Below are 26,650 nucleotides of genomic sequence, written 5' to 3'. Positions count from 1 at the left end.
AATGTTGAACTTCAACATCTCCTGTAATTGCATTTTGTCCACAGACCTCACAATGCATCGCACTAACATTCATTGTTTTAGACATGTTAGGTTTTTAGTAGAGTTAGTTCATTTCTCCATATTAACAAGACCCATACGATGGAAGGGAAATAAATGCTTATTAACATTTCACCACAACACAGTATTGCAAAGATACCCGCCATCCATTACTCTGCACCTGAAAAAGAGCATCGGTCCAAGATTGGTCCTCCCCTTGACAAGTAGGAAAAATCCAATTAGCATTAGAATGACGTACAACATTTGTAACCAGATATCAGGCTTCCTATTAGAAAAACAGCAATTTGGTTAGCATGATTTTCTTTCACCTCAAAGTTCTCATTACTCAGAAACCATCCATTATAAACTTGTACCTTTTAGTTTTACCAAAACTGTGGTTGTAATGCATTCAACATTCTTCCAAACATACCAGTGATTCTCAAACCATTTGCCTTCCTTAAAAAACTACTTGAGAGACACCCCTGGTCCACTCATACAAGTTCACATACCCGGGTATCATCCATTCTCATCAGACTTGCTCCGCATCCTTGAATACCAACTCGTGGCCTTGTGGCCTCAGAGTGTCCGCCCCGAGACCGGGAGGTCAGCTCACACCCGGCCTAGTCACACCAAAAACTCTAAAAATGGGACCCAATGCCCCCTGCCTTGCACTCAGCATTAAGGTTTGGATTGGGGTCCGTCCCTGTGACACACTCGTGTCATGTCCAGGGGGTGTATTGTTCAATACACTGCCTCACACTAAGGACACATACTGATTGGTGATGCTGTTACTCTGCTCAAATATCTCCTAATAAATTGTCCTCCTTCTCCTTCATCATGACTGTATATAATATTTTCCACAATATTTGGCTATTCATTATCTCCATTCTAAACTGTTCACTGATGACTCAGCAGGGATCAGCTGCTCACTGACCCAGCAGGGGACCCACTGGCCAATAATAACTGAAAAGGACTGAAAACAGGTGACAAAAACAAAGCCTACTTTTGTACTACCCCCCTTTCCTAATAGCCTACTCCCCTCTTTGAGAAGCACTGAACCAATGTAGGAATGTACACTCGATGTATCCTATAGTAGGTTATTACATTATTTTATCACTAAAGGTTCTTCACGTATGACATATATTATATACATGTACTACTAGTTCAATATGTAGTCTTTTTCAGCAATATTATACTTTTTATCAGTCTATACTTCTTTATCTTCACTCTCTCCCAGTGTATAATTACATTACACCAACAAGGATGAGATGAGTTTTGTATAGACAAAAACTGAAGTGACTGATACTTCTTACAGTGGAGCTAATTACCTTGTGCCACAGTATCCTACTATAGGACAGTGGTGTGAAGTAACCAAGTACATTTACTCAAGTAATGTCCTGAAGTAAATTTTTTATTGCCAATTCTCAACACTTTTCCTTTGTCCACTACACTTATTTGAAAACTTTTGGTTACTAGAACTTTGCAGATATAAATTTAAATATACATTAACCACTTTAGCCCTATTTTATACATAGGCTATTTGAAAATAGTCAATCCAGTTCACATTGCAACACGTTGTGAGCATGTAGATATGCTATTTTCAAACTTTGCAGTACTTTTACTTTTGGTACTTTAAGTATATTTTGATGCTAATACTTTTATATTTTTATTTAAGTAACATTGCGAATACAGGCCTTATACTTGTAACAAAGTATCTCTACCTTGGTGTATTGATAGTTTTACCCAAGTCAAATGTGAGTACTTCTTACACCACTGCTACAGGACTCATGAAATAACCCTGTACTGGATGACAGTATGATTCAACTTATATACTCCTGCACTCTGACTTGTCTCTCCCTATTCTATCTATCCTTAATAACAAACCCTATTCCTAACCTCTTCAATTACTGACATTGTAGTCGTCACACGAAGAAACTGCTGTCTTAATATAGTCTCCCAAATACTCTTATTGTTGTTGAGTGTGGCCCCTGTGGGGGCCACAACAGCTGTGATCTGGCTATTATTGGTCAGACCACAAAGCAACTCACAAATACACTCTGTGGCATCTCCTCTCTGCATGCAAGTTTGCATTTTCGTGCTAGAGATGCGTTTTGTATGTCTCATAAATTTCCTTTCCCTAAAGTAGTATTAGCCATCAGAAATGTATATTGTAAATACTCCAAATTCAGTGTGAGCAACATACACTTACACACTATAATTGCTCTATAGATTTTTCATTTAGTATGTTTATGATAATTTGATAGTTGATTTAATAGCATACCATCTGATCATATCGACAAGCCACTTGTTTCTGTCAAATAAAAGCATCTCGCCTCCGAAATCTTAAGACTATGTAGCTATAGACATTCATTGACATTCATTTTCAGGGATCGTCAATACATTATCTCTATAGGCCTAAACTTGTCCGGGATTTTTAAATTTTTACATTATGTTCATAGGCCTAAACTAATAAGCCTGCTACTCACCTACTCACTGTGAGACCACCAATGCAACACCATCACACCCGCACCTCACATAGAGGACAACAGCTAACAGTCCCATGAAAAGAAAAGAAAAGTCATTTCATTAGTTCATCATGGCTGTTGAGTCGATGCATGTCCCACCCTAATGCATGTGCCTCAGGAATGCTTGTTCAGAGTCCTCCATGTTGCAAGCCACATAAAGAAAGCCACCTGTCCATTGCCTCCTAGGTCACTGAAATCTGCTCCTGTCAGTCCCCAAAATGTCCCTGGAAAAGATTCCATTTCAGTGTCATCGTGTTGGCCCCATTCCAACACATTCTGTCTGAGATGCGGACACAGTCTATTTGACGATTAGACTGCAAGTGTGACTGCATTGTCCTCTCCTTAGTAATAGCACGATGTGATAGGTAGAGCATTTGATGGACACGCAGTAAGCAGGCTATGTAAACTACAGTACACTTTATGTCTCTCCAGTCGCAACTGTCATGAAGTTACTATTATTGCAACAATTATGTGTGTCACTCCTATTACTAAAGTCCATGTTCATATAATGTTATATACAAATGCTCCTATGCAGCAGTGAATCAACTTTACTCTAGTACCCTCATGGCATTCTTGTCATAAAGTATTTGGCTTGTCCATATGACCAAAGCAGCACAACCTTCAACCAAATTGAATAATTTATCCAGATTGGATAGATCTATCACTCTATTAGATGGGTATAGCTCTTCAAATAGACCAGCACCCAACTATCCCCAGATTTATGATACAGTACTCTGACACTAATGCCACAACTTCACCTATTACTACAATTTACAAAAAATAATCATAATCTACTCTTACAATAATGATCTAGTCCCCACTGTTTCTGGGAAATTTCTGTGCAATGTTTAAACAAATTTGACACTCACCTAGGCTCCTCACTTAAGTGGTGTTTCCTATCATTACCACCCAATGGGCATCAATTCTGGACCCTTGGTTGCTGTGAGGGGGAGAAGCTGAAACACTCATTACTTCCTGCATACTGTCTCTCTCACCCTGAAACTTTACTATCTATACTGGGAGTATCCCTAGAACTAACCACTAACCTTTTCTGTAGTGTAAGATACCAAGGAAAAAATAAGACGGCAGTTACAAAATGACCTATCTCTTCCAAAATAAGGAAGGTAACTAAGTACGTTGACATACTCTATTTGAGTACAATTTTCTCCTTTTTCTTCCCTTTCCTTGATTAGCAGGAATACTGGTTAAATATTTGACTTCTATTTTATTATACTTATAAGGGGTAATATAGTCATATTAACCTCCACTATAATCACGTCACTTTGTCTCCTTGAATATGACAACAAAGCTCCCATTAACCATTAAATCCTATCTATCCGTCTATGTTTAAAAACAGCTGATTGACAACATTGCAGGGGGTCTGCTTGTAGATCTTCCAGTTCTAAGACTGTTAGATGACAACTGCTAATATACTCACAATATTGTCACTTTTCTATCTATGTCTGTGTTTACTCCAACATACAGACTGTTCCTACTCATATTACATAGTGGATATTACTATTTGACTTATTCTTACATTCATACATGTAGGCCTACGCACACTTTCATCCTGTATACACATACACACCAGCTGCTCGAGTCTTACGCAAAGTTAACAGAACCTATGAACTAATTTCTTGCTGTTTACCATCCTCCCTTTATCTTCCCATTTGAGTTGTTTGTTTCCACAACCAGAGACAAAACAGCAGAATAGAGGTAAACACCTACTGTAATCGTTCCTAGATAAAAACCATCACTTAACTATATATATATTTTTTCCCTTTTTCCACACCGTTTCCGGCTAAGGACTTTGTACCGTTCGCAGTACAGGTATTTATCGATTGAGTACGAATGGCTCGTCTTACACGACCTAGTTTGGCTTTCACCACTTTGCACCGGAGTACAGGTATTTTCCGACTTTCACGGACGGCTCGTCTGTCACGACCTAATTTGGCTTTCACCACTTTGCACCGGAGTACAGGTATTTATCGTTTGACTACGAATGGCTCGTCTTACACGACCTACAGTTTCCTTTTAAGGACTTTGCACCGGAGTACAGGTATTTATCGTTTGACTACGAATGGCTCGCTTTTCACGACCAACTTTAACACAATTGATTGTATCAATACAATATCCTTGGCATATATATTGGGTCATACCACTCTTACCCGTAGTTCGTTTGGAGTGTAGTCTCTGCCGGTCAGCACCTCTGATCCACAGGCCCATCGCTGCGTTTGTGAGTGATGGATTTGCCTTGTAGCGCTATTACTGACATCCTGGAAAAGAGAGTGCTGACGGACAGTAGATACACCCTGCTCGCAGCGCCATCTGTTATGGAAAAATATAAACTTCACATCAATATAAAGGAAATAATTCCACAGAGAGTAGAGTGGATGAACCAGCATATATTTATTATACTATACGAGAGCTCTCGGAGACTGCCTACGTGCAGCCTCCTGATTGCTCAGTTGTGTGTTTCCTTTATACACAAGAAGAGAACACAAATAGCTGGAGGTGTGGTTAGTGGACAGAGTCATACATGGCTCTATTTAGAAATAGTTACTCTGACAGGATACCAACAGGTGAGAACACGGTCTGTCTACTACTACAAACTCTGTAAATAGACCTAGAAACAGCAGAGTGTGCAAATGTCCTTTCTTTAGAAGGCTCATAGAAGTTTATAACCATAATCATACAGGCAATAGTGTAGTTTTCATATTATTTCCATTATACTGCCTGTCTCCCTGCCTCTAGTTGAAATGGGCCTGTGACGTTGAATTGTGGGCGTTCACTCTATCTCTTTTTTATAGGGGGGGGGCGGGGCTACATTACATTACATTACATTACAGTCATTTAGCAGGTTAGTGCAATATCTAATTTACAAATAATGCACATCGCGGGACATACCGCGTTGTACCCTGGACAGGTGCATTATGCATTTCCTTCCTGTTTACATTGGGCATTAACGTGCGCGCACAAAATGTCGCAAAAGCGCATTTCAGATTTTTTTGGGCCGACCAGAGCCTAAAAGAAGCATAAGAGAAGCTCAGCTGAGCCAGGAAAACAGCAGCCAGCTGCCTTCAACTAGTACCAGCAGTACTGCCACAGAGATCGTGGTAAACATCGTGGAAGATGATGATCAAGATGTGCCCTCGGGGCCCGGTGTCAGGGACACCGCCCCCCGCAACCTCAGCCCTTCTCCCGAAATGTGCGGACAGCCCTTCCCCGGGAGGAACTAAAGCTGCATTCCATTGAATCGAAATCATAGAACAGAGAATTATTTAATTATTTTGCATAATGTGCCTGTTGTTGTTGGTCGTTATTTGGGGGGGGGGGGTTAGTGCAATATCTAATTTACAAATAATGCACATCGCGGGACATACCGCGTTGTACCCTGGACAGGTGCATTATGCATTTCCTTCCTGTTTACATTGGGCATTAACGTGCGCGCACAAAATGTCGCAAAAGCGCATTTCAGATTTTTTGGGCCGACCAAAGCCTAAAAGAAGCATAAGAGAAGCTCAGCTGAGCCAGGAAAACAGCAGCCAGCTGCCTTCAACTAGTACCAGCAGTACTGCCACAGAGATCGTGGTAAACATCGTGGAAGATGATGATCAAGATGTGCCCTCGGGGCCCGGTGTCAGGGACACCGCCCCCCGCAACCTCAGCCCTTCTCCCGAAATGTGCGGACAGCCCTTCCCCGGGAGGAACTAAAGCTGCATTCCATTGAATCGAAATCATAGAACAGAGAATTATTATTATTTTTTGCATAATGTGCCTGTTGTTGTTGGTCGTTATTTGGGGGGGGGGGGGGGGGGGTTAGTGCAATATCTAATTTACAAATAATGTACATCGCGGGACATACCGCGTTGTACCCTGGACAGGTGCATTATGCATTTCCTTCCTGTTTACATTGGGCATTAACGTGCGCGCACAAAATGTCGCAAAAGTGCATTTCAGATTTTTGGGGCCGACCAAAGCCTAAAAGAAGCATAAGAGAAGCTCAGCTGAGCCAGGAAAACAGCAGCCAGTTGCCTTCAACTAGTACCAGCAGTACTGCCGCAGAGATCGTGGTAAACATCATGGAAGATGATGATCAAGATGTACCCTCGGGGCCCGGTGTCAGGGACGCCGCCCCCCGCAACCTCAGCCCTTCTCCCGCCGAGACTAGCGATGATGAGGCCGCCAACATGGTGGTGGCTCCAGCACCAACCATCACTGTGGTGGGGCAAAAGACCATCAGCTTAACAGTCTTTGAGGAGCCGTTCCAGCCGCGCTACTTCACATTTCCAGGACGAAGTTTTGGGACAGAATCCTTCAAGCGTTCTTTCAAACCGGCTTGGTTTATAACATGGAACTGGATACATTACGTGGCGAGAGTGATCAGGTCCTATGTTTTGCTTGCGTGAAAGCAGTGGAAAAACAGCTCATAAGGGAAGACAGTTTGAGGGAAGCATATACATTTGTTAAGGGGGGTTTTGCAAACTGGCGTAAAGCTAAAGAAAAGTTTGAAGAACATGAGAAATCATGGTTGCACAATAGGGCATTCACGAATAGTGATTTTTAGCATTCGAATTATTCGACCTATAAGTATTCGAATATTCGATTAATCGATTTGATTATAAAAAATTAAATAATATAAAATTATATATTTTTTTTAAGTGTTTTTCTTTTGTTTGTTTTTTCAATGGCATTGATGACTCGACTCAAGGAATGCGAGTTGACGTCACACCAGAGCTCACAGCTGCGTGTCTGCTGTAGAAAAGCCACAAAACAATTTTTTTTTTATAAATTATTAATTTTATAGAATAATCGAATAGTGGTTTGATAGTCGAATAGTCGGTTTGATATTCGAATATTCGAATATTCGACTATTCGGTGAATGCCCTATTGCACAATCACGCCGTGGAGAAGCATGTTGCACTGAAGCAAGTGCCTATCAGTGCCCTCTTGTCTGATGCCACTGCTAAACAACAGCAAATCGCACGAAACGTCCTGGAACTACTTTTCCGAACAATCCGATTCCTGGGCAGCAAGGGAGTCGCCTTCAGGGGTGACACTATGCATGATGGAATATTATACGAGATGATGGTGGAGCGCACCTATGATAAACCAAACGAACGTGAGTGGATTTTGCGACGAGATAATTGGATGTCCAATACCATTCAAAATGAGATAATCCAACAGTTTGCCCATGCCATCCAAAGCGATATTGTCACCCGTACATCACAAAGAAAAAAACTTTTATGGCCTCACAGCTGATGGCACAACAGATACAAGCACCACAGAGCAGTTCTCAATTAATCTACAATTTGTTGACAGCGACCTCGAGTCTCACTGCTTATTTTTGTGATTTTATAATGCCCATGACAGCACTGGACAAACTCTATTCATGTGCATAAAAGATGTTTTTTTCAGGCTGAACATTCCTATTGAACGGGTTATTGGATATTGTTTTGATGGAGCCAGTAACATCTGGCTGCTTTTCTGGAGTTCAGGCTCGCCTGAAAGAATTAAACCCCCAGTCATTGTATGTGCATTGTAGTAACCACTCGCTGGACTTGGTTCTACAAAGTCGCACACGAAGTGAGTATTGTGGCTGACACTTTGAACTTTGTGCAGATGTTGATGTTGTAATTAGGGAATCCTCAAAACGAAAACAGCTTAACGAATCACTTTTTGGCTGCGACGAGGTAACTGTCAATATTAAGACTCGCCCATTTTAATTCATACCACACTGTAGGTTGACTGCACACACACATGCACACACACGTGCGCGCGCGCACACACACGCGCACGCACACACACGCGCGCGCACACACACACACATACTACACACACACACACACACACACACACACACACACACACACACACACACACACACACACACACACACACACACCGTACAATAAAGGCATAATAGCCATAATAAACTCTACCTTGGGAGACTTGTTCCTTGGTCCTGACAATCTTAATAATTAATTAATTAATAATTAATTGTCCCACCACACCCATGCTGATAAAACTAAATAATCTTAGCCTGACACTCAGCCTGAATTTTCATTTCGTTTCACTCCATTATTCAGTCTGAAAGCCCTCTCAATGTAGCCGTTTTCTGAGATGGGGGCGTGACCAAAGTTGGACTCTTTGGCGATTGGTTCATACTGGATTATCCCGATCCCGATTCGCCGTACAGATTTGCAAACGAGAAAACCCCTCCTTCGACAGCGTCACCAGACCCTGAATGCGAGGCTAGCGATTCAGGGGGTGGAGCCAGGCTAATATAATCTGCTACTATGTATATATTTTCAGACACAGGACATATCTCATACCAGTCAAGTAACAGAGGTATGTACATTGTCATTACTGGCATAAGCTTGGTTAATATTTCATATTTTTATATGGTTATGGTTGTGTTTAGTGGTGCATGCAGTTTTAGGATATCACGTAAAAAATGTTTTCTTGTATTATAGTAGTAATTGCTTTTTAAACAACAAACATTCATCGAGCAGAAGTCTTTTTTAAAATCTGATAACGTGTATGATTTTACTTAGATTTTTCAAAGGCAAAACTTAGTGTAATAGTTTTATACCTTATACCTTTTGTAGCTGTTCCAGAGAGTGGTTGAATTTTGTGGTATTTGATTTTATAATTTTTCTGAAAATATGAAAAGTGAATATTGTTTATTTGGGTAATATACTGTATTGTATGGCGTATGGTGATATAGTGCCTTCCACTGTTCTCTGCATTGTGGCCTGCTGGAGCAGATATCACGTGACACCAATCACGGCAGCATTGGGTTCACCTGTGTGAGCTAAGGTGCTGGTAATCAGAACAAACAAAGTTTCAGAGCTGTGAGGAGCTCTGTCTGTGTCAAGAAGAAAATATAAAACGATAAAAAGTACTAACACTCCTGAATATATCTGGGTAGAAGGCGCACACGGTATGTTTATTTGTTGGTCTGTACAATGATGATTGTTGTGTGTTGTGTGTGTTTATGCAACAAAAAATGGACATTTAATTTGTTATGTGGATATTTCATGGACATTTAAAAAGATGACAGCAATGTTGCTGCCAACAAGGACGTTATAATTCATTGTGGTTAAAAATATTATTTGTTTTATGTCATTTCATTCACAGTTTTTCACGTTGTCTGCAATGGGTGAAAATAAAAAGCCCTCGTGAACATCAGTTGGAGCGTGGTTTACTCTGCCTCAGAAAAGGACAGTTTAGGAGCAGTTATATCTTTTATACCTTTAGTTAGTTTATTGCACATTTAAAAAATTAAACAAATATATTTTTATATGGAAAGGAAAACAAATCTAAATCAAAGATGTGCTACTTAAGTTTGATAATAATGCAGTTCAGTCAGACAACTCTTGGATTGGATTAGAATATATATTTATTGAGCAAGCTTGAGCATGGATATAGAAAGCATAAGGAAGCATAGTTTGGCGTCAGGCCTCTGAATCCATTCACTCCCTGTAAGAATAACATTTTAATAAATGTTACATGCCAAATAGCATTTACAGTGAATGAATAAAGACCCCCATGGGGATCTAGAAACAGAGCCTACAGGTGGATGCCGGGGAGGCGGGTGGGATGACTTTCATGGGCAGCAGCAGGTAAGCAGCGAGCAGCAGCAGCAGATCTCAGCAATAGCAGCAGCAGTAACGACACACGTCGGCTCAGCAAGACAGTGTGTCAGCAGCATACGTAGGCAAGCAAGGGCAGCAGATCCGGCAGGATCTCGGCAGCAGCAGCAGCGTCGCACGTCAGAGCAGCAGAAGAGCGCAACCAGACTGAGCAGGTAGGCAGAGCATAACTTATAACCCACCGACCAGGAGAAGAGTGCATGTGACTTAGTCACCTGATCGGCTAGCCCAATCCCTTGAGTTGCCTGGCCTGAACTAGCTCTGTAAACTGCGCCTCATTAGCTGCAGTGTTTGTCTCTTGAAAGACAAACTAGCACAGTCTCTAATATGAGGCGCAGGCTATTCCAAAAGTGGGGTCTTCTGAATTGTATGGAGAATTCCAAGAGACTGACACAGAGGAGTGGAACTGGGGAATTTGTTAGAGAAAGTAATCATTTTGATAAAACGTTTTTGTAGCAGAAAAATACAATTGAGATTGGTTTTGAAATTGCTTTCCCAAACGATGTTGCAGTATGAAATGTATGGATAAATCATTGTAATATAATATTAATTAGGATTTTTCTTGCCACAAGGTGAGGTATTCTTCTGAAGACTCAAATATTCTTTCCTATTTTATTAGAAATAAGTGCTATATGATTTTTCCAGGTGAGTGTTTCATCTATGAGTACTCCAAGAAATTTGGTAACAGTAACTCTTTTTTTACATTTTATTTAGAGTAGCCAATTATTTTGAACCCCTTTTTCTCCCCAATTTAGTCGTTCTGCCAATTGATTCCTCCCCAGTCCCCACACACATTTCTGTGTTGTCACTGCTGTTGTATCCTACTGACTCACCTGCCAGTGAGGAGCCCCGACCAGGAGAACGTAGAGCCTTCGTCCTACTCCTCCCGCCCAACACTCCCCGCTGACAGGTGCCACCCCAGCCCGTAGGAGTGCAATGACCAATATCACTCTCCCCACCCGGCTTCCCTCCCCCGAACTCAGGCCTATTGTGTTCGTGCAGGCGCTTGACAAAGCCGGATGCACCACGGTGAATTCGAACCCACAACCTCCGTGGTGGTGGGCAGTGACTTTACCACTGCGCCACCCGAGCGCCGGTAACCGTAACTCTTTCTAGTATATTATCTATTTGTAAATTGGGAAGAGTACTTATTACTGGGTGATTTATGAGGCATAAACATCATGTATGCACTTTTATTTACATTCAAGGATAATTAGTTTGCCTTGAACCAGGTGTCTATATTTCTTAACTCTTGGTTCATTTCCAATATTAATTTCTGTTCATCTTTACCAGATAAAAAAATATTGGAGTAGTCTGCGAATAAAATAAAAAAAGCATTTGGAGAAATTAAATATTACTCTTTTATATAAATGAGGAACAATAGGGGGCCAAGTATTGATTCTTGGGACTCCACAGGAAATCAACATGTAGTTAGAGGAGATGTTATTGTTACGTTACAAATTGATTTCTTGCTGATAAGTAGCTCTGAAACCAAGGCAAAGCTATCCGATTTAAGTCATATTAAGCTGTAATAAAATGTTGTGATTGACCGTGTCAAATGCCTTGTAAAAATCAACAAACACAACAAGTGTAATTTATTTATTGTCACGAGCTAAGAAGATATTATCAATTAATTGGGTGAGCGCCATAGAAGTGGAATGTATTTCTCTGAAGCCATACTGGTGGGCATAAAGCATATTGATGTCGTTAAAATATGTAATCACGCGGTTGTAAACAAGTCTTTCTAATACTTTAGAAAAGCATGGGAGATGGATATGGGTCCAGGGATGAGCTGTAGGGGTGCTCACAGGGGCGGCGACCCCTTAGCTCTGGAGCTACTATGGGGGCTGGGAGCTCCACATGCATGCGCGAGCACGCACCGTCAGCGCCGGTCCTGAACACCTAAAACAATAGACCTCTCCCTCCTGACTTGGAGCACCTTCCTGTCCGTCATTATTACACAACATTTGTTATTTTCCTAACTCTCAGTGGAACGCACACAAACATATTTATTTGATATTTCTGGCCAAGTTACTCTGACATGAGGTTCGCCTTTGTACTCCATGTCTCCTAATGGTGACTCTTACCCCAGATTTATCTGTTCGCTGGGGCTGACTCTCTTCCTTCTCCTCAATTGTGCAATACTCTCCTCTCTCTCTGTCTGCCTCACACATCTGTGGTCCTCCCTAACAGAATATCCAGATGTTTCTCTGTCTCTACTGTTTCTACCATTACAGCCGGGGAAGCATCTGCGCTGTTTTAACCCTTACTTGCTCCTACAGCATCAAACTTCAGTTTGAAGTTAATTAAATTATTATTTCATAAAAAGTATGTGAGAGTGGCAACAACATTATAGTGTAAATAGGGCCGAGTGCATTTAAATGTGGTATTAATTTAGTGGTGTGCTTAGTGCTTGAACACAGTTATGTAACTTCACCTCACTCTTTGTATTCTGAACTCTGAGCATTAATCACATGATTCTTAGAGCAAAGAGTTCTGTAATTGTTTTGGAGAAAGTTTGTACTCGAGTGATACATTTTTTCTGATGATTAACTTTATATTCAATCTGTGATGATTTAATTACTGCATGTTTACAGTGGTATTATATTTAGGACCTAAAACATTCCTTTTGAACTCAAATGTATATATAATTGTTTAAAATGTACATGACCATAAAAAAACTCAAGGTAGTTCACAAACTGCGTACCGTAGTAGTAATTTTTTTAACTAATTTCTACTTGCACTTTGACCATTATATTGGTCTTTTCATCCAGATGGATTAGGATATGTCTTTAAATTTGCCTCAACTCTTCAAAGCCTTATAATTTGCCATTCAAAGCTTTTAAAACAGTATATCAGAAGGGCATTTAAGCAAGAGTATCATGTGAAGTGTAAATGAGATCTTTCCATAATTTATCATTTTAATTGCATCTGTTATTAATTATAATATCATGTCTAAACAACAGCTGTTTTTAATAATTGCTTACAACCTTTCTTTAAGACTGATGATGGCACCAGTGCTGGGTGTCGTCCTGCTTACCGTGGCCCTATCAGGGGGGGCCATAGCCTTTGCCCCCATCGGAGGCGTCGTCGCATCTCATGTCAGCATTACAAGGACGGCTCTTTTGCAAAAAGTGAAAGAGACTTGTCGGGCAGTGGCTGAATTATCTGGTCATGAGTTCAATCCTACGGTGGGTAGGAAGCATTCACTAACACACACACACACACACACACACACACACACACACACACACACACACACACACACACACACACACACACACACACACACACACACACACACACACACACACACACACACACACACACATTTGAAATATTTATTTATGTCCACATAATAAGAAGTACAGGATGTACAAAGGACATAAACACTGCCAGTGCAGTCAGATGAAGGGAAAACAGTTAGTTACAAAGCGCATGTAAAGCAGAGCAACGTTACATACAAAACAAAAGATGGCATACTTGTCGAACACAGCGGACAACAATCATGGGTAAAGGAAGCAACGCCTCCTCCAAATTGAGCGGCTTCCTATAATAGCTGATATTGAGCAGTACCTTGCTAATTGTTTAGCCCTCCTTTTGGAGAGGCCGGCCATTTGCAGGCCCCTTACAACCAACTTGTGCACGTGCCCTAGACTACCAAAGATAAAAACCAAAAGTAAAAACCATCTGTAGCCTAGCTGAGAGATGGTCTGCTCTAGCTGATGATATTTTAGCACTTTGGTTAGGAAGGCTTCCTCTAAGCTGTAATCAAAAGTACAGCCGACCTCGAGAATGAACACCTCCCTATGGTTTTCATTAACAACAATGACATCAGGGGTGTTAGCTGAAATGTTAGAGAACACTCAGTCCACACTCAGTCCAACATAATTGGACTGAGTCATATTTGGATAAACTGGGGTTTGCTGTAGCTTTTACTTTTAGAGAGAAATGCTCTATCCCTAGATTAGAACACTGGTATTTAATGTTATGTATATGAATGGGCTGTAAATAACTTTGAGAGTAATATTCTTTATGTAAATAGCAATAGCCCCCCTGCACTGTATATAGGCATATGATCCCCCACCCTGGAGGGATACAAGGGAGAAACGGCAACAGAGACCAAGTTCAGAATCAGACAGTGGCAGGATTTGATTGTAGGCCACCAGCAGTAGTGGGTTCCATAGACAAGGGTGTTAATACCTAAAGCACAATCACTGAACACTATGCAAGATTCCAAAGACATTTTCGGATTCTATCGGTCTACAGGTTGTCTTATATTTTTCATTGTGTCTCAAAGTTTAACACAAATTAGTCTGATAATTTGTACTCTTTTCATAGATTTTACTGGAAATGTAACCTCTGTCTTTTCACCTCTGACCTCAGGGTAACTCTCCTGGAGAGCTGGTCCAGGCCTGTCTAGGTCCCAAAGCAACAGGACAGGTGTCAGCTGCCAAGTTCGGCTCTGCTCTCAATGAGATATTCAATCAAAATGGACTGGTGGACCGTGATTTCATCAACAGGTGGGAGAACATAAGTAGTAATGGGCAGTATACCTTAAATTGAATGCTATAGAATATTAGAGTTGGATAGAATTATGCCTGTATAATCTCTGACATCACAAGGTACAATTAAGACACAATTTCAAATGTGTTAGCACAGTGAGTTCTTGTAACATTCTGTAAAGCTTGACAAGGCTTGTTCAAATCTATTGCAAATGAATTAATTCATTAATTGATTGCAAGTTAACCGACAGCAAATTCATTTCCATAACTTCAGTCCTCCCCACCACTTCAACAATGAGGCTTTTCTTGAGGGGCGGGGCCTGATCACAGAGGGTGTGGCTAGCATCAAGGCCAACATCCGCAATCAGAACTTCCAAGCTGCAAGGGAAACACTGGGAAGAGTGCTGCATACCCTGCAGGTGAGAGAAATAGGGAGAGGAAGAATATGTAAAATTACTCGCAAATACTTTGTTTTTGAAAACAAAACTGAAACTTTGTGTGTGTGTGTGTGTGTGTGTGTGTGTGCGTGTGCGTGCATGCATTACTGAACATTCAGGATTTCTACAGCCATAGCAACTGGGTGGAGCTGGGATTCACAGATCCATACCTCAACCTCATCCGCCCAGACCTCGCTCTGGAAAGCCTGGCAGGTGCGTCTCTCTCTCTGCCCCCCACCCCTCCTTTAAGTATTCCAAAATATCTACAAGCATGCAGGGAGTGGGGGATTGTTTACAAAGCATATTTGTATCCTTGTGGCTTTAAGAATTTTAGAGCTAAGTTATTCACACTGTAACATTATCAAGGTGTTTGTTGTGCGTTGATTTTCTTCATTAATTTGTGTTTGCATTATGTAGAGAAGGACACTCCAACCTGCAGAGACTGTCCCAGTGGAACATGCCGCAATCCTTTTATTCTACAAGAGAAGAAACTCACTTCAGGCTACTTGGGAATCTCCTCTGAAGCCAAGCCTAAAGGTATATTTACATATTGAAATTGCTGTGGAAATGTATTTGAGGAGTCATAAATGTATTTGCGGACATTTTGAAACAGAGCCTACATACTGGTACAAGTACACCATACTGTACTTGTAGAATGGGAAGAAAAACTATTGAAATTCATGTTATGTGTATTATATTACAGTATTTATGTTAAGAAACACAACTCTCAAACAAAGTTCTCAATACAGTATTTATTTGTATTTTATTTTGAAAGTAGTACATTTCAGTTTTGTCATGGCTAATCTACCTTTTGTCCTATGCAAGGTAAATGCAGTCACGGGGGTGCTGCTGACCTGACCAGCACAGTGGTCCCTCGCGGTGGCATTAACAAGGATGAGAGTCATCCACACAATGAGGCATTCCACACAGCTGCTGTCAATTTAGCCACCAGGGCCAGCCTCCAGCTGCTGGAAGACATCCGGGGAGCTGCTGGGGACAATGAGTTCTTGAGGTACAATGAGAAAGGACGAGAAAGTAAAACATTATTACCAGGGTTCCTACACATTTTCCTTTTCAAAATTCCACACTTTTCCAGACTCAAATTTCCAGAATTCTCCTAGTTTTGAAACATTGAAAGTGGTTAACACTAAACCCAGGCAACGCTAAAACAGAGCAATGTTATTGTGGTTGTGTCGTCACTGTTGTGTAAATCTACTGTATGCCTTCAACTCCTACAGTAACAGAACGGATACCCATGTACAATTCACCACTAGAAATGAGAACTAAAGTCTATTGACTTTGTTTTATTGTTTGTTAAATCAGGTAAATCATACTTGTAAACACTGTTTAAAGACTTAAGTGCTTACTGGTTAAGGACTTTTATTTTGAATCTGTACATATATATAAGTACAGGCCTAAAACATGGAACTCCAAAACACTATTTGGGGAAGTGTCCAAGGCTGTCATAGATACTCAATTGTCAGAATTGATCAAATAAATGTATGACAGTTTTGATCCAAGCCCAGGTTTAGCCTGTTTACTTTTCTCATAACATAATTAGGCTACATGATTGCATGAATGTTCAAGCAAGTTTTGTATTATTTGTAATGCTATGTATATGCAATTCTGCAACGGCAGGAAAAACTGCTTGTAAGATCAAAATTCAAAATTTTGTATTTTAGAAACCGAATAGGGGCTATAGTCTGGAAGCATACATGTTTTGTTTCCCATACTCTCTTTTCTTTTTTCCATACTTATCCAGATCTGGAAATTACATACTGTTCCATACTCTCCATAGTACAGTAGTAGTAGTAGAGTAGGAACCCTGTATTACACAAAGAAATGCAAATGTGTGTGCAACTATTACAATGTAAAATAACAAATGAGACTTCCTAAATGAAATTCAGTCGGCTTTTACACAAACTATTCTATCATGAGATATTATATTATTATATTACCCTGGGTAGCTTTAGTTCAATACTATACCAGCACCAGTTGCTGCAGGAGAGAAAATACAGTATGTCCCCCAGTATGTGTCTTTTTGTCTCTCACAGAATGATGGGCATCGCTCGTGCATCTGTTGTGTGCTTTGTCATCGACACCACAGGCAGTATGTCTGCTGACATTGCAGAAGTCAGGAGACTTGTTAATCAAATCATTGACAGCAAAAAGGGAACGCAGGACGAACCATCTGAATATATTCTGGTCCCCTTCAATGACCCAAGTAAGATCTATTGTAATGCCTTTGCAACATCGACCTGCCATTTATGTCAAAAAGTATGACCTTTAAATCTATACAGTACAGTATTCACTTATTATTTCAAGTTCTTTTCTGTACAAAATTGTTTACACACAATCACTTAAATTCTGAAATGTTATCTAACTACTTTTCTTGCTAGTAGAGATCAAGAATGTTAACTAAAATGTTCACAAAGCTTTTGATAGTATAGTTTATCTACGATATAAAGGATAAAGTTGTGGCGGTGTCTGTGGTGGGTGTGAGGGGGGGGGGGGGGGGGCAAGGAGAGTGAGAGGGGGCAGGAGGGAGAGTGAGAGTGAGGAGAGCCTATTTCACTCACGCAATAACCTGGGCAATGCTTGTTACTGAAACCTGAACATGCTGATTGTCAGCTCAATAAACCTGTTGATTTTCAGCTTGTTTTAATTTAAAAGTAGGTGTCTCATTTATTAAATGGTGGTTTAAATGAAACAACTTACTGAATAGAATTAGTAGTCTATGATAATATCATAGACTACTAATTCTATTCAGTAATGTATTTATACATTTGTGGTCCTGCAATGTAAAAAATGTGTGCATGTTTGTGTAGGTTATGGACCCTTAACAAGGACTCCAGACAGTGATGTAATGAAAGACGAAGTATCTAAGCTCACTGCGAATGGAGGTGGTGATGCCCCTGAGATGTGCCTGTCAGGACTCCAGGTACAGAAGTAAATCATAACACCCTGCAGTCAGGATTTCCGTATTGAGTTATATGGATATCAACCAATGATATTGTAGGTAAACACTTCAGTCAATCCCCCACCTCTCTGTTTCTGTAGTTGGCTTTAACAGGTGCCCCTGCCTCCTCTCAAATCTATGTGATCACTGATGCCACAGCCAAAGACTTTGCTCTGAAGGATACCATTTCAGCCCTCATCAGGAGCACCAAATCAACGGTAAATATTACATTACAGATCCTGAGGAAACAAACACATATTTTTAAAGAAAGAACTATATACTTTAGTGAGCATATCTCTCTCTTTCTCAGTCACAAGCTGACATCCTTGCTATACTTTTTCCCATCTGCCCAGTTAAATTCTTTCCCTTTCCACCTCGTTACCAGGTGAATTTCTTCTTAACGGGGTCCAGCAAGAGGCGACGTCGTGCACTTACCGGTTCTTTAAATGACTACAGGGACCTAGCTCTGGCTTCCGGGGGCCAGTTCATTGAAGTTTCTAAGAGCCAGTTGCCTCAGGCCACCGACATCATTCTTGACACTTCCACCTCTGCCCTGGTAAACACATGCAGCTCCAAAGGGCCATATAGTAATTCAGTTTTAGGTTAGTGGAAGGAATTGATTTCTCTTCTGTTTCTTCTCAGGTGACGGTTCTTCAGCGAGATAGGAGCGCTGGGAAGGAGACCTTCCCCTTTGTGTTGGACGGGTCTCTTACAAATGTCACTCTGTACATTACAGGAACAGCTATTAGCTTTACACTGACCAACCCAGAAGGTAACACACACGGATTCCGTTTTTCCAATAACAAAAATGTTGTTATTGGAAAACAAAATTCGTATCTATCTTGCCTGTCTAAACATTTAATGTTTAGACAGGCAAGATAGATACGAATGCAGGTAGCCAACTATGCCAGGGAATTACGCCCTAGGAAATCGTTCTAATTTAATATCTTGAATAAAGCACCTGAGTACATAAAGCACCCGAGTACACAAATGTAACTCCTAACACGGTTCATTGTTTTCAATAGTAGAGGCAGAAACGTGGGTCCAGTACCAAAAATACTAACCAGGGCAGTGGTACCCCAATATGCCACTGCACACAAATCAAATCGTAAAAAATCATATAACCTAAACACAGCACACAAAAGGACAAGGGGGGTACTACCACCACTGGAGTGGGGGTCACTTGTTCCCGGTTTGGGGCCTCAGCACCAGTTCTAAACAGAGAAACGGTACTGAGGCACAGTGCAATATATTAAGAGTGTATCATGTCTCATAATACCAAAAGGTAGTAAACTGCCTGTGTGAGTGCATGACCAGGGTTGCTTGTCACTTACTTCATAAAACAAAATAACTATAAACACAAAAGTACATGACAATAAACTGACAATACAAACTAATTAATTAATCAGAAAGAATTACACCAGCCTGGCTCTTGCCACCCACCCAAGCCAGTGGCTATCCCAATTCAAATAATACAATCAATCAATCAATGAATCAATCAGTCAGTCAGTCAGTCAGTCAGTCAATCACAGGACTAAAACATACTGACTAATCACACAAAAGGAGCCAATAACGGGGATGGAGTAATCTGTTTAACCATCAGCTCCCCACCCTCTTACGGTCAGATGAAAGCCAACGAAGGGCAAAATGCTGTCAACACTAAAACCCAACACACCAAGACCCGCATATCCAGGGGCATAACGCGTAGTGCAGACATGCAAAAGTGTCACTTTTCAGCTACAGTCACCTTTTTGAACCCAAATAGGGCAATTGTGTGACACCTGACCCAAAAGAAATGTTGTCACCTTTTTCACCTCGGGCTGTTTGCATGCCTGGTAGTGATACGATGCCCTCTGCTACGAAGGTAGTGGAATATATACTGTTCTATGGGGCCAGTTCACACACAGGTAGAATTAGATGAACAGGAAAAGGAAATACATCAAGTGACGATAACTGTCAAAAACAGGATCTGGGGGGGCACGGTGGCGCAGTCGGTAGCGATGTCGACTCACAGCTAAAAGGTCATGGGTTCAATTCCCGCCAGGGACGCTGTGGGCACTGGGGAGCGTGTCCTCTCGTCCGTGTCATCAGTGCCCATACCCTAGGTGGGGTCAGCGAAAGGGCCTTTCTGTGTGGAGTTTGCATGTTCTCCCCGTGTACCCTAGGGTAGGTACCCTCACTAAAACATGGAGTAATCCTTGTCTCTATACTGCCTCCCACTGGTCAGCCGGGGCGCCTGATGGAGGGGAAAGGACCTGGTTGGAATAACGTGTTCCTTCCACACGCTACGTCCAACCGGGTAAACTCCCCCCTGTCAGGTGATAAGAAGACTTGTTAGCTCTCATGCATTAGATACCCTCTGAACCTTCTCGTGCTTATTGAAAAACTCACATACAATTATAATGCTTAAATTCACATTTTCTGATGCTAATGTACAGGTGTTCAATCTAGTGGAGTACAGATTTAACCTTCTGGGCCACATAGAGTTAGCCTGGTAAACCACACCCCTTCCAAGGGGTGTGGTTTACCAGGCTAACAGAGAGTAGAGTTTGGCTCGATTCTGTCTTAGCTCTCTGCACTCGAGCACTAGAGGCTTCTAATCTTAATGCCTCATAGGATGACAACTTCCAACGATAGATATTAAGATTATGAGGTGGTTTCCATTTCATTACTAATATTTTCTTTGCTGCCGTTAAACCAACCAGCAACTCTCTTCTTTTGCAGTGTTAAGCTTAAAGATGAGTCATGATTTAATAATAAAATATGTGACAAACAGGGCATGTTTTCATCAATTATGTCAGAGAGAAATAATTTAGCCTCAGCAAAGAAGGAAGTTGCTATGCAAATGCATGGAAGGTCCCAAACCAGGCCCGGCGCCACGGGGGGGCCTGAGGGGGCATTGCCCCCTCAGTTTATTTTGGGGAAAAAAATAATAATATTTTTTTTGTAATTTTTTTTATAAAAAATCGGTAAAATCAGGCAAAAATAAGAATTAAATAACATAAGCCTAACCTAACCCTAAACCCGAAATAAAGTAACAAAAAACGCCCAAAAACGGCCACAATCCGCGCAATTAACCACAAAATTTGCGTGCATGCTGCGCGACTGGTGTGCCCCCCCACAATTTTCAACTGCCCCCTCAGTCATTTCATCCTGGCGCCTGGCCTGTCCCAAACAGTGAGGATTGTTAATGTAAAATGTATCAATAGTGAGCAACAGGCATATTTCTCGCCTAAAGGGTTATCAGACACTGTTTTTGTCAATTTAAATTCACAAAAAGACATTTTGAAACAATTTGGCACAGTAATAGTGATAACATGCAGTGATAGGTACGTGTCTGTAGAACATATTACAATGGCTTCGAACATGGTTAAGCTCAGCCAATCATAATGAAGGAACAATACTGTTTTATCTAGCCTTCTCTTCTATGTATCACACAGGTGTTAGCCAGAAACAGAGTGAGGCCAGTGGTAAATTGGGGACCATTCAAGCTGTGGGGAACCTGTGGAGAATACGTCTCAATGCTGACAAGCTGCCAGGAACCTGGCAGATCGACATTGTCAGCAGCCATCCATACACACTCAAAGTGACAGGTCAGATATACTGTGTCTGCTTTTTCACACAACCTCTCTATTGGTTTGTTCAGCTCAATACTTTTATTAAAGCATTATTAATTGCCTGATTATTGACTATAGTAATCTTCCCACTTTATTTAGATCAACTTTATTTCAAACCGGATCTCCTCCCACAGTTTATTTTTCCCAATTTAGTGCCATATGTCAAAATGACCGGCTTCATCGGGAATCGTGCGCTTGTATTTTGCTAAGATTGGTTACATAGTTTAATTGATACTGATTTATTAGTGCATTAAATTTCCCCATCCACTTTAATGGGAAAATGAAAAAACTCCCATTAAGTATTTTTTTCTCAGAAACCGTAAGGGCTAGAGTTACAAGATTTGGAGGGGAGGTTCATAATTTAGTGCGAAATTATTTAAAAAATGATTACACCAGTCGGCCTCATGGTGGCGCTATAACAGCCCACTTTGTTATTGGCCTATAACACTTGAACCTTAGGTCGTAGAGTATTCCTTGGGTCATGACGCAACTCCCCATATAGGCCACGCCCATTTGCGTCAGGATAGATTATCCGCCATTTAGAATTTTCTTCAAACACACTTTTAGTTCCTCCTCGCACATATTTTGTCCAATTTTCACAGAAATTGGTACACATGATCTCTGGACCCATGCGATAAACTTAAAACAAGCGGAGTTCGATGCAAAAACCTTATTTTGGGGGGATCAATCCTCTCAACATGAAACGCAAGTGATCTCAGGAGTGACGTGACAATGTAATTGGTGCAGCCTCCGACGGTATTCCTCCCAGCGTATTCCTCGAGTCCCGGCGGCAGCGACCCGCGACTTGCGTCGGCGCAACCACACTTTGCAATTGCCCTGAATTGCGACGCGTCTAGTTAACATTTCTGTGTGTCATTCCAGGTCAGAGCATCATCACCTTTATCTATAACTTTGTCGAGGCCTTCGAGGGACCTCACCCAGGTTTTGCAGTAATCACTGGCCGTCCAAATGCAGGTACAGCTGTCACACAAAAAAAGTCATATAATCACTTTTACAAATTATATCAAAGCCATTTACTGTAAATTAGAAGGAACTAAAGTAATTATGTAGTCATCAAACCATGCATCATCAATATTTGTAAATGATTAGATCATAGACAATTACATAATCACTTGGCCACATCAATGTATTTTCTACTCACTCTGTCTTGTCTTCTTCCCTCTTTGTCCTTCAAATCCAGGCCAGCCCGCCACCCTGTTGCTATCGGTGATGGGTAAAAAGGGTGCAGATTCTGTGTCTATTGATAACGTTGGTTTGGGAATGGTCTCTGGTGCAGAGGCCATGAGCAGTGGCACAACAACTGACATGGGTAATGGAGATATCCTGGTTACAGTTGATAGTGTCCCAGACGGTGAGTTTGTGGTTATGCTGAATGGAATAGACTCAGTGTCCGGAACAAACTTCCAGAGGCAGACCACCACCCAGATGTCCGTCTCAAAGGTTACCATCAAGGTCAGTGTCTTCACTTCCTCTGTCTATGTCAATCAAGCTTGGAAATCATAACTGGTCAGTTATATACACACAGTTAGTGACAAAAATAATTAGGATAAGTCCAACAATTCACACAGAGAGTGTGAATTGTGACATGCCACCAATGAATTTGAGAAAATCATTCTAGGAAATATATTACACCATTTCACTTGCTTTTTTCCCCTGCTCAACTCCTTTTTGTTGTTCCTCAGGCAGCAGTAGACAGCAGTTTGGAGCCAGGGAAACCCTTTTCCCTACCATTCAGTTTGATGACCAAGGGCTCTGATGCCACATACACCATCAATGCCAAGAATGACAAAGGCTTTGCCATGACATTCCCACCAAGGTGAGGAAAAAGCCCCAAACATTCTCATCAATACTGATATGGCTCAACTTTTGAAACTGACAAACTGATTTGACTGTACAACACGCATATTTAATATTGTCATAATAACAGCCTCCATTATCCTGTTCAACCCTCCTCTCCAATTATGTGACAGCCTAACTTTGACATCCGGCCAGTATGCCAATGCAACGTTGACCTTTACGCCACCTGGAAACACACCATCAGGCACAGATGTAACTCTAACCATTGACGCCAAGTCATCCAGCGGTGCCGATTCCAACTATGCTGTTCTAAGACTTTCTGTTGTTAGCAAGGTAACCAACCCGTTCATGACTATAACTGTAATCTTACAATAAATGTAGCTAAAAAATCTCTGTACGTCCGTCCGTAGTTTATGTATTTATCGCCGACGACTCGAGGCAGTTGAGAATCCCGGCGTCGATTCGGTCGGATAGGCGTTTGTCCAGAACTGCCGATCCGACTAATACGCCCATATACAGGCACATACGGAGATACGGTTGTGCAGAACCACAGATCCGACCGCTATGCCCATATATGGTCATGTGCATAGATGGGACCGACCGACTTCAAACTCAGCAGGTGCATTGGCGAGGACTCAAGGCAGCGAGGTCCCCGGCGTCAAGTCATTCAGATAGGCAGTTGTCTAGAACCGCCGTTCCAACCAATATGCCCATATTTAGGCATATTGACATCCAGTTGTCCAGAACCGCCGATCCAACCGATATGCCCATATATAGGCATATATGGACTTCCAATTGTCCAGAACCGCCTATCCAGCCAATATGAGCTTATATGGGTATGCCCATGTATGTCAGAGTACCTGTTGACAGATGGGTAGTCTGTCCGTCTGTGTCCCTTTTAATTGGAGATCTCATGCATTCCCAATTTGCATTGTTCCCGACTTGCATGCCAATCTATATGGAGATCCAGTTGTCCAGAACCACCGATCCGACCAATATGTCCATATAGGGGCATATCCTGATGACATCAGTGATCTCCATATATGGCCATAAAAGGGATACCGACAGACAGATATAGAGATATCCATATATGAGCATAAAAGGGACACAGACGGGTACACAGGTATTACAAAACCGGGTGGAGCATGCATTCACAACTTGCATTGTTTCCGACTTGCATCTTTCCCGAGTAAACCGGTGCTGGTGTAATCAAATAAATACATACATATTAAGTTATTATTAAACAGTGTTTACCATTAAAAAAATCACACCCAGTGTGAAGTGGGCGGTGTGGTCACAGTGGTCATCACAGTGATGGAAGTTCACTTAAAGAAAAGTAATATTGTGGACCAACCATTGTACACCCCTAACTTAAAAAAAAACATAAATGTGTTTTTTTTTAAACCATAAATGTGTTTTTTTTAAGTGCATAGTCCTATTTATAGGGCTATGCAGATGTGTCATGTTTCACTAGCCAATCACAGTCCTGAATAGACTATGATTGGCCAATCACGGTGCAGGGTTAGGGGGGTACACTGGTGGCCAATCACAGCGCAGGGTTGGGGGGGTGCAATGGGTGTCGAATGTCCAAACCTCACATATAGGGGCGGTTTCACCGCCCAAAAATGCTTAAGACACTGCTACCAAATTTGAAATTTTGGATTTGCAGGCTTTACAGTACCTAAGCAAGCGACACCAGAATGAAAAAGTATAAATTATCTAGACTTTATGTACAATCACTATATTAAATTATCTACACCTAGGCTGAATCACAACTGTTTCCCTCCTTTTCTTTTTTATGCTTTCTCCAGATCACAGATTTTACTTCGCCATTGTGCAACATTGTCAGTGTACTGGCCAAAAACTGCCCAGAGGATGCATCTCAATGTGAACCCTTCAACTGGGAGCTCTCAGCAAACCTCACTGATGGTAATAATGGTACAGGAATAGAGAGCATTACGCTGCGCCAGGGTAATGGAACCCTCCATCACACCATCTTGGATGCTCCCTTGATTCAGGCAACGTACAACGCTTCCTGTTGCTCTCAGATAGTAGAATTTATTGCTGTTGATAAAGTTGGCAATGTGGGCAGGTGTTACCATTACCATTCAATTGTTCACTCCAGTGGCCCTCCTGCATTGACTCTGTCCCTACCACTGTGGCTGTGTCTGGTGGTTTCTGCTCTATGTGGTACTATGTGGTAGACTATGATTGCATTTCAGGATACACAGCACCCTCTTAATATACTTTTTAAAATTAATTGGAGCTGTTAGATGGTAAAACAGGTTCATCCTTCTTCTCATTTAACTCTTTATTTTAGTTTAATTTTCCCACAAATTAATTACTGTAATATTGTTTGGGCTGCTACATATCCTACACATCTAACTACTTATCATTTAAAAGAGGTTTTTGAGAATGATCTCTCACACAAATAGACACGAGCCATCTGCACCTCTCTTTATTAAATATTCTTTATTGCCTATGGATAAGGTTCATGTTTTTCAAACCTGCTTATTTATGTTCAAATTTAAAAAATCACACCCAGTGTGAAGTGGGCGGTGTGGTCACAGTGGTCATCACAGTGATGGAAGTTGACTTAAAGAAAAGTAATATTTCTGAAGTGTGTGGTGCTATTTATAATTATTAATTTCATCATGTGTCTTGCTAGCTAATCACAATACTGGGCTAAGGGTGTGAATGGAGTCAACCAATCATGTAATCATGGCCAGTTCTAGGAAGACTTTCTATTTTCTTCTCAATATCGGTTTTCCCTTTTCTCATTTCAGCCATAGTGATCTTTGGGTTCTTTTTTTACTGTTCTCACAAAATGGACAGCATCTAAGTTAAATATACTAGTGTCACATCAAAGTGGTTTTAGATTAATTTCATCATGTGTCTCACTAGCCAATCACAGCATGTGGAATTGGAGCACTATGTCACTGTTGTTATTTAACAGTGGTCATCACGGTGATGGAAGCTCACTTAAAAAAATAATGTGGTTTTTTTTTTATACCCTTTCCACCCACAATGTGTGATTCACTTAAAAAAAACAAAAATGCATAGTCCTATTCACATGTGTCATGTGTTTCACTAGC

At 41.2% G+C, this 26,650-nt stretch overlaps 2 protein-coding genes across 2 annotated transcripts in view; one reads left to right on the top strand and one right to left on the bottom strand.

Annotated features, from left to right (window-relative positions):
- LOC308097085 (prostaglandin reductase 1-like) overlaps positions 1-26,650 on the bottom strand; it is a 68,661-nt gene that overhangs the window by 26,555 nt on the left and 15,456 nt on the right. The gene's annotated exons all lie outside the window — the stretch shown is intronic.
- Positions 13,225-25,759, top strand: LOC308095082 (von Willebrand factor A domain-containing protein 7-like; the record flags this gene model as incomplete). The annotated part of the gene is made up of 17 exons (XM_080442007.1): positions 13,225-13,410; positions 14,606-14,742; positions 14,999-15,143; positions 15,281-15,374; positions 15,579-15,698; positions 15,987-16,173; positions 17,216-17,385; positions 17,990-18,102; positions 18,222-18,338; positions 18,506-18,676; positions 18,763-18,892; positions 21,561-21,713; positions 22,620-22,712; positions 22,939-23,210; positions 23,441-23,574; positions 23,729-23,888; positions 25,367-25,759. 17 exons carry the CDS (start codon positions 13,225-13,227, stop codon positions 25,757-25,759), a joined length of 2,775 nt encoding a protein of 924 aa, XP_080298133.1.

The sequence above is a fragment of the Gymnoscopelus braueri genome (genome assembly GCF_963280865.1).
Source record: "Gymnoscopelus braueri genome assembly, chromosome: 2".
NCBI classification, from domain to species: Eukaryota; Metazoa; Chordata; class Actinopteri; order Myctophiformes; family Myctophidae; genus Gymnoscopelus; species Gymnoscopelus braueri.
The sequence above is the reverse complement of the archived record's forward strand: the minus strand, read 5'-3'. Positions and strand labels throughout refer to the sequence as shown.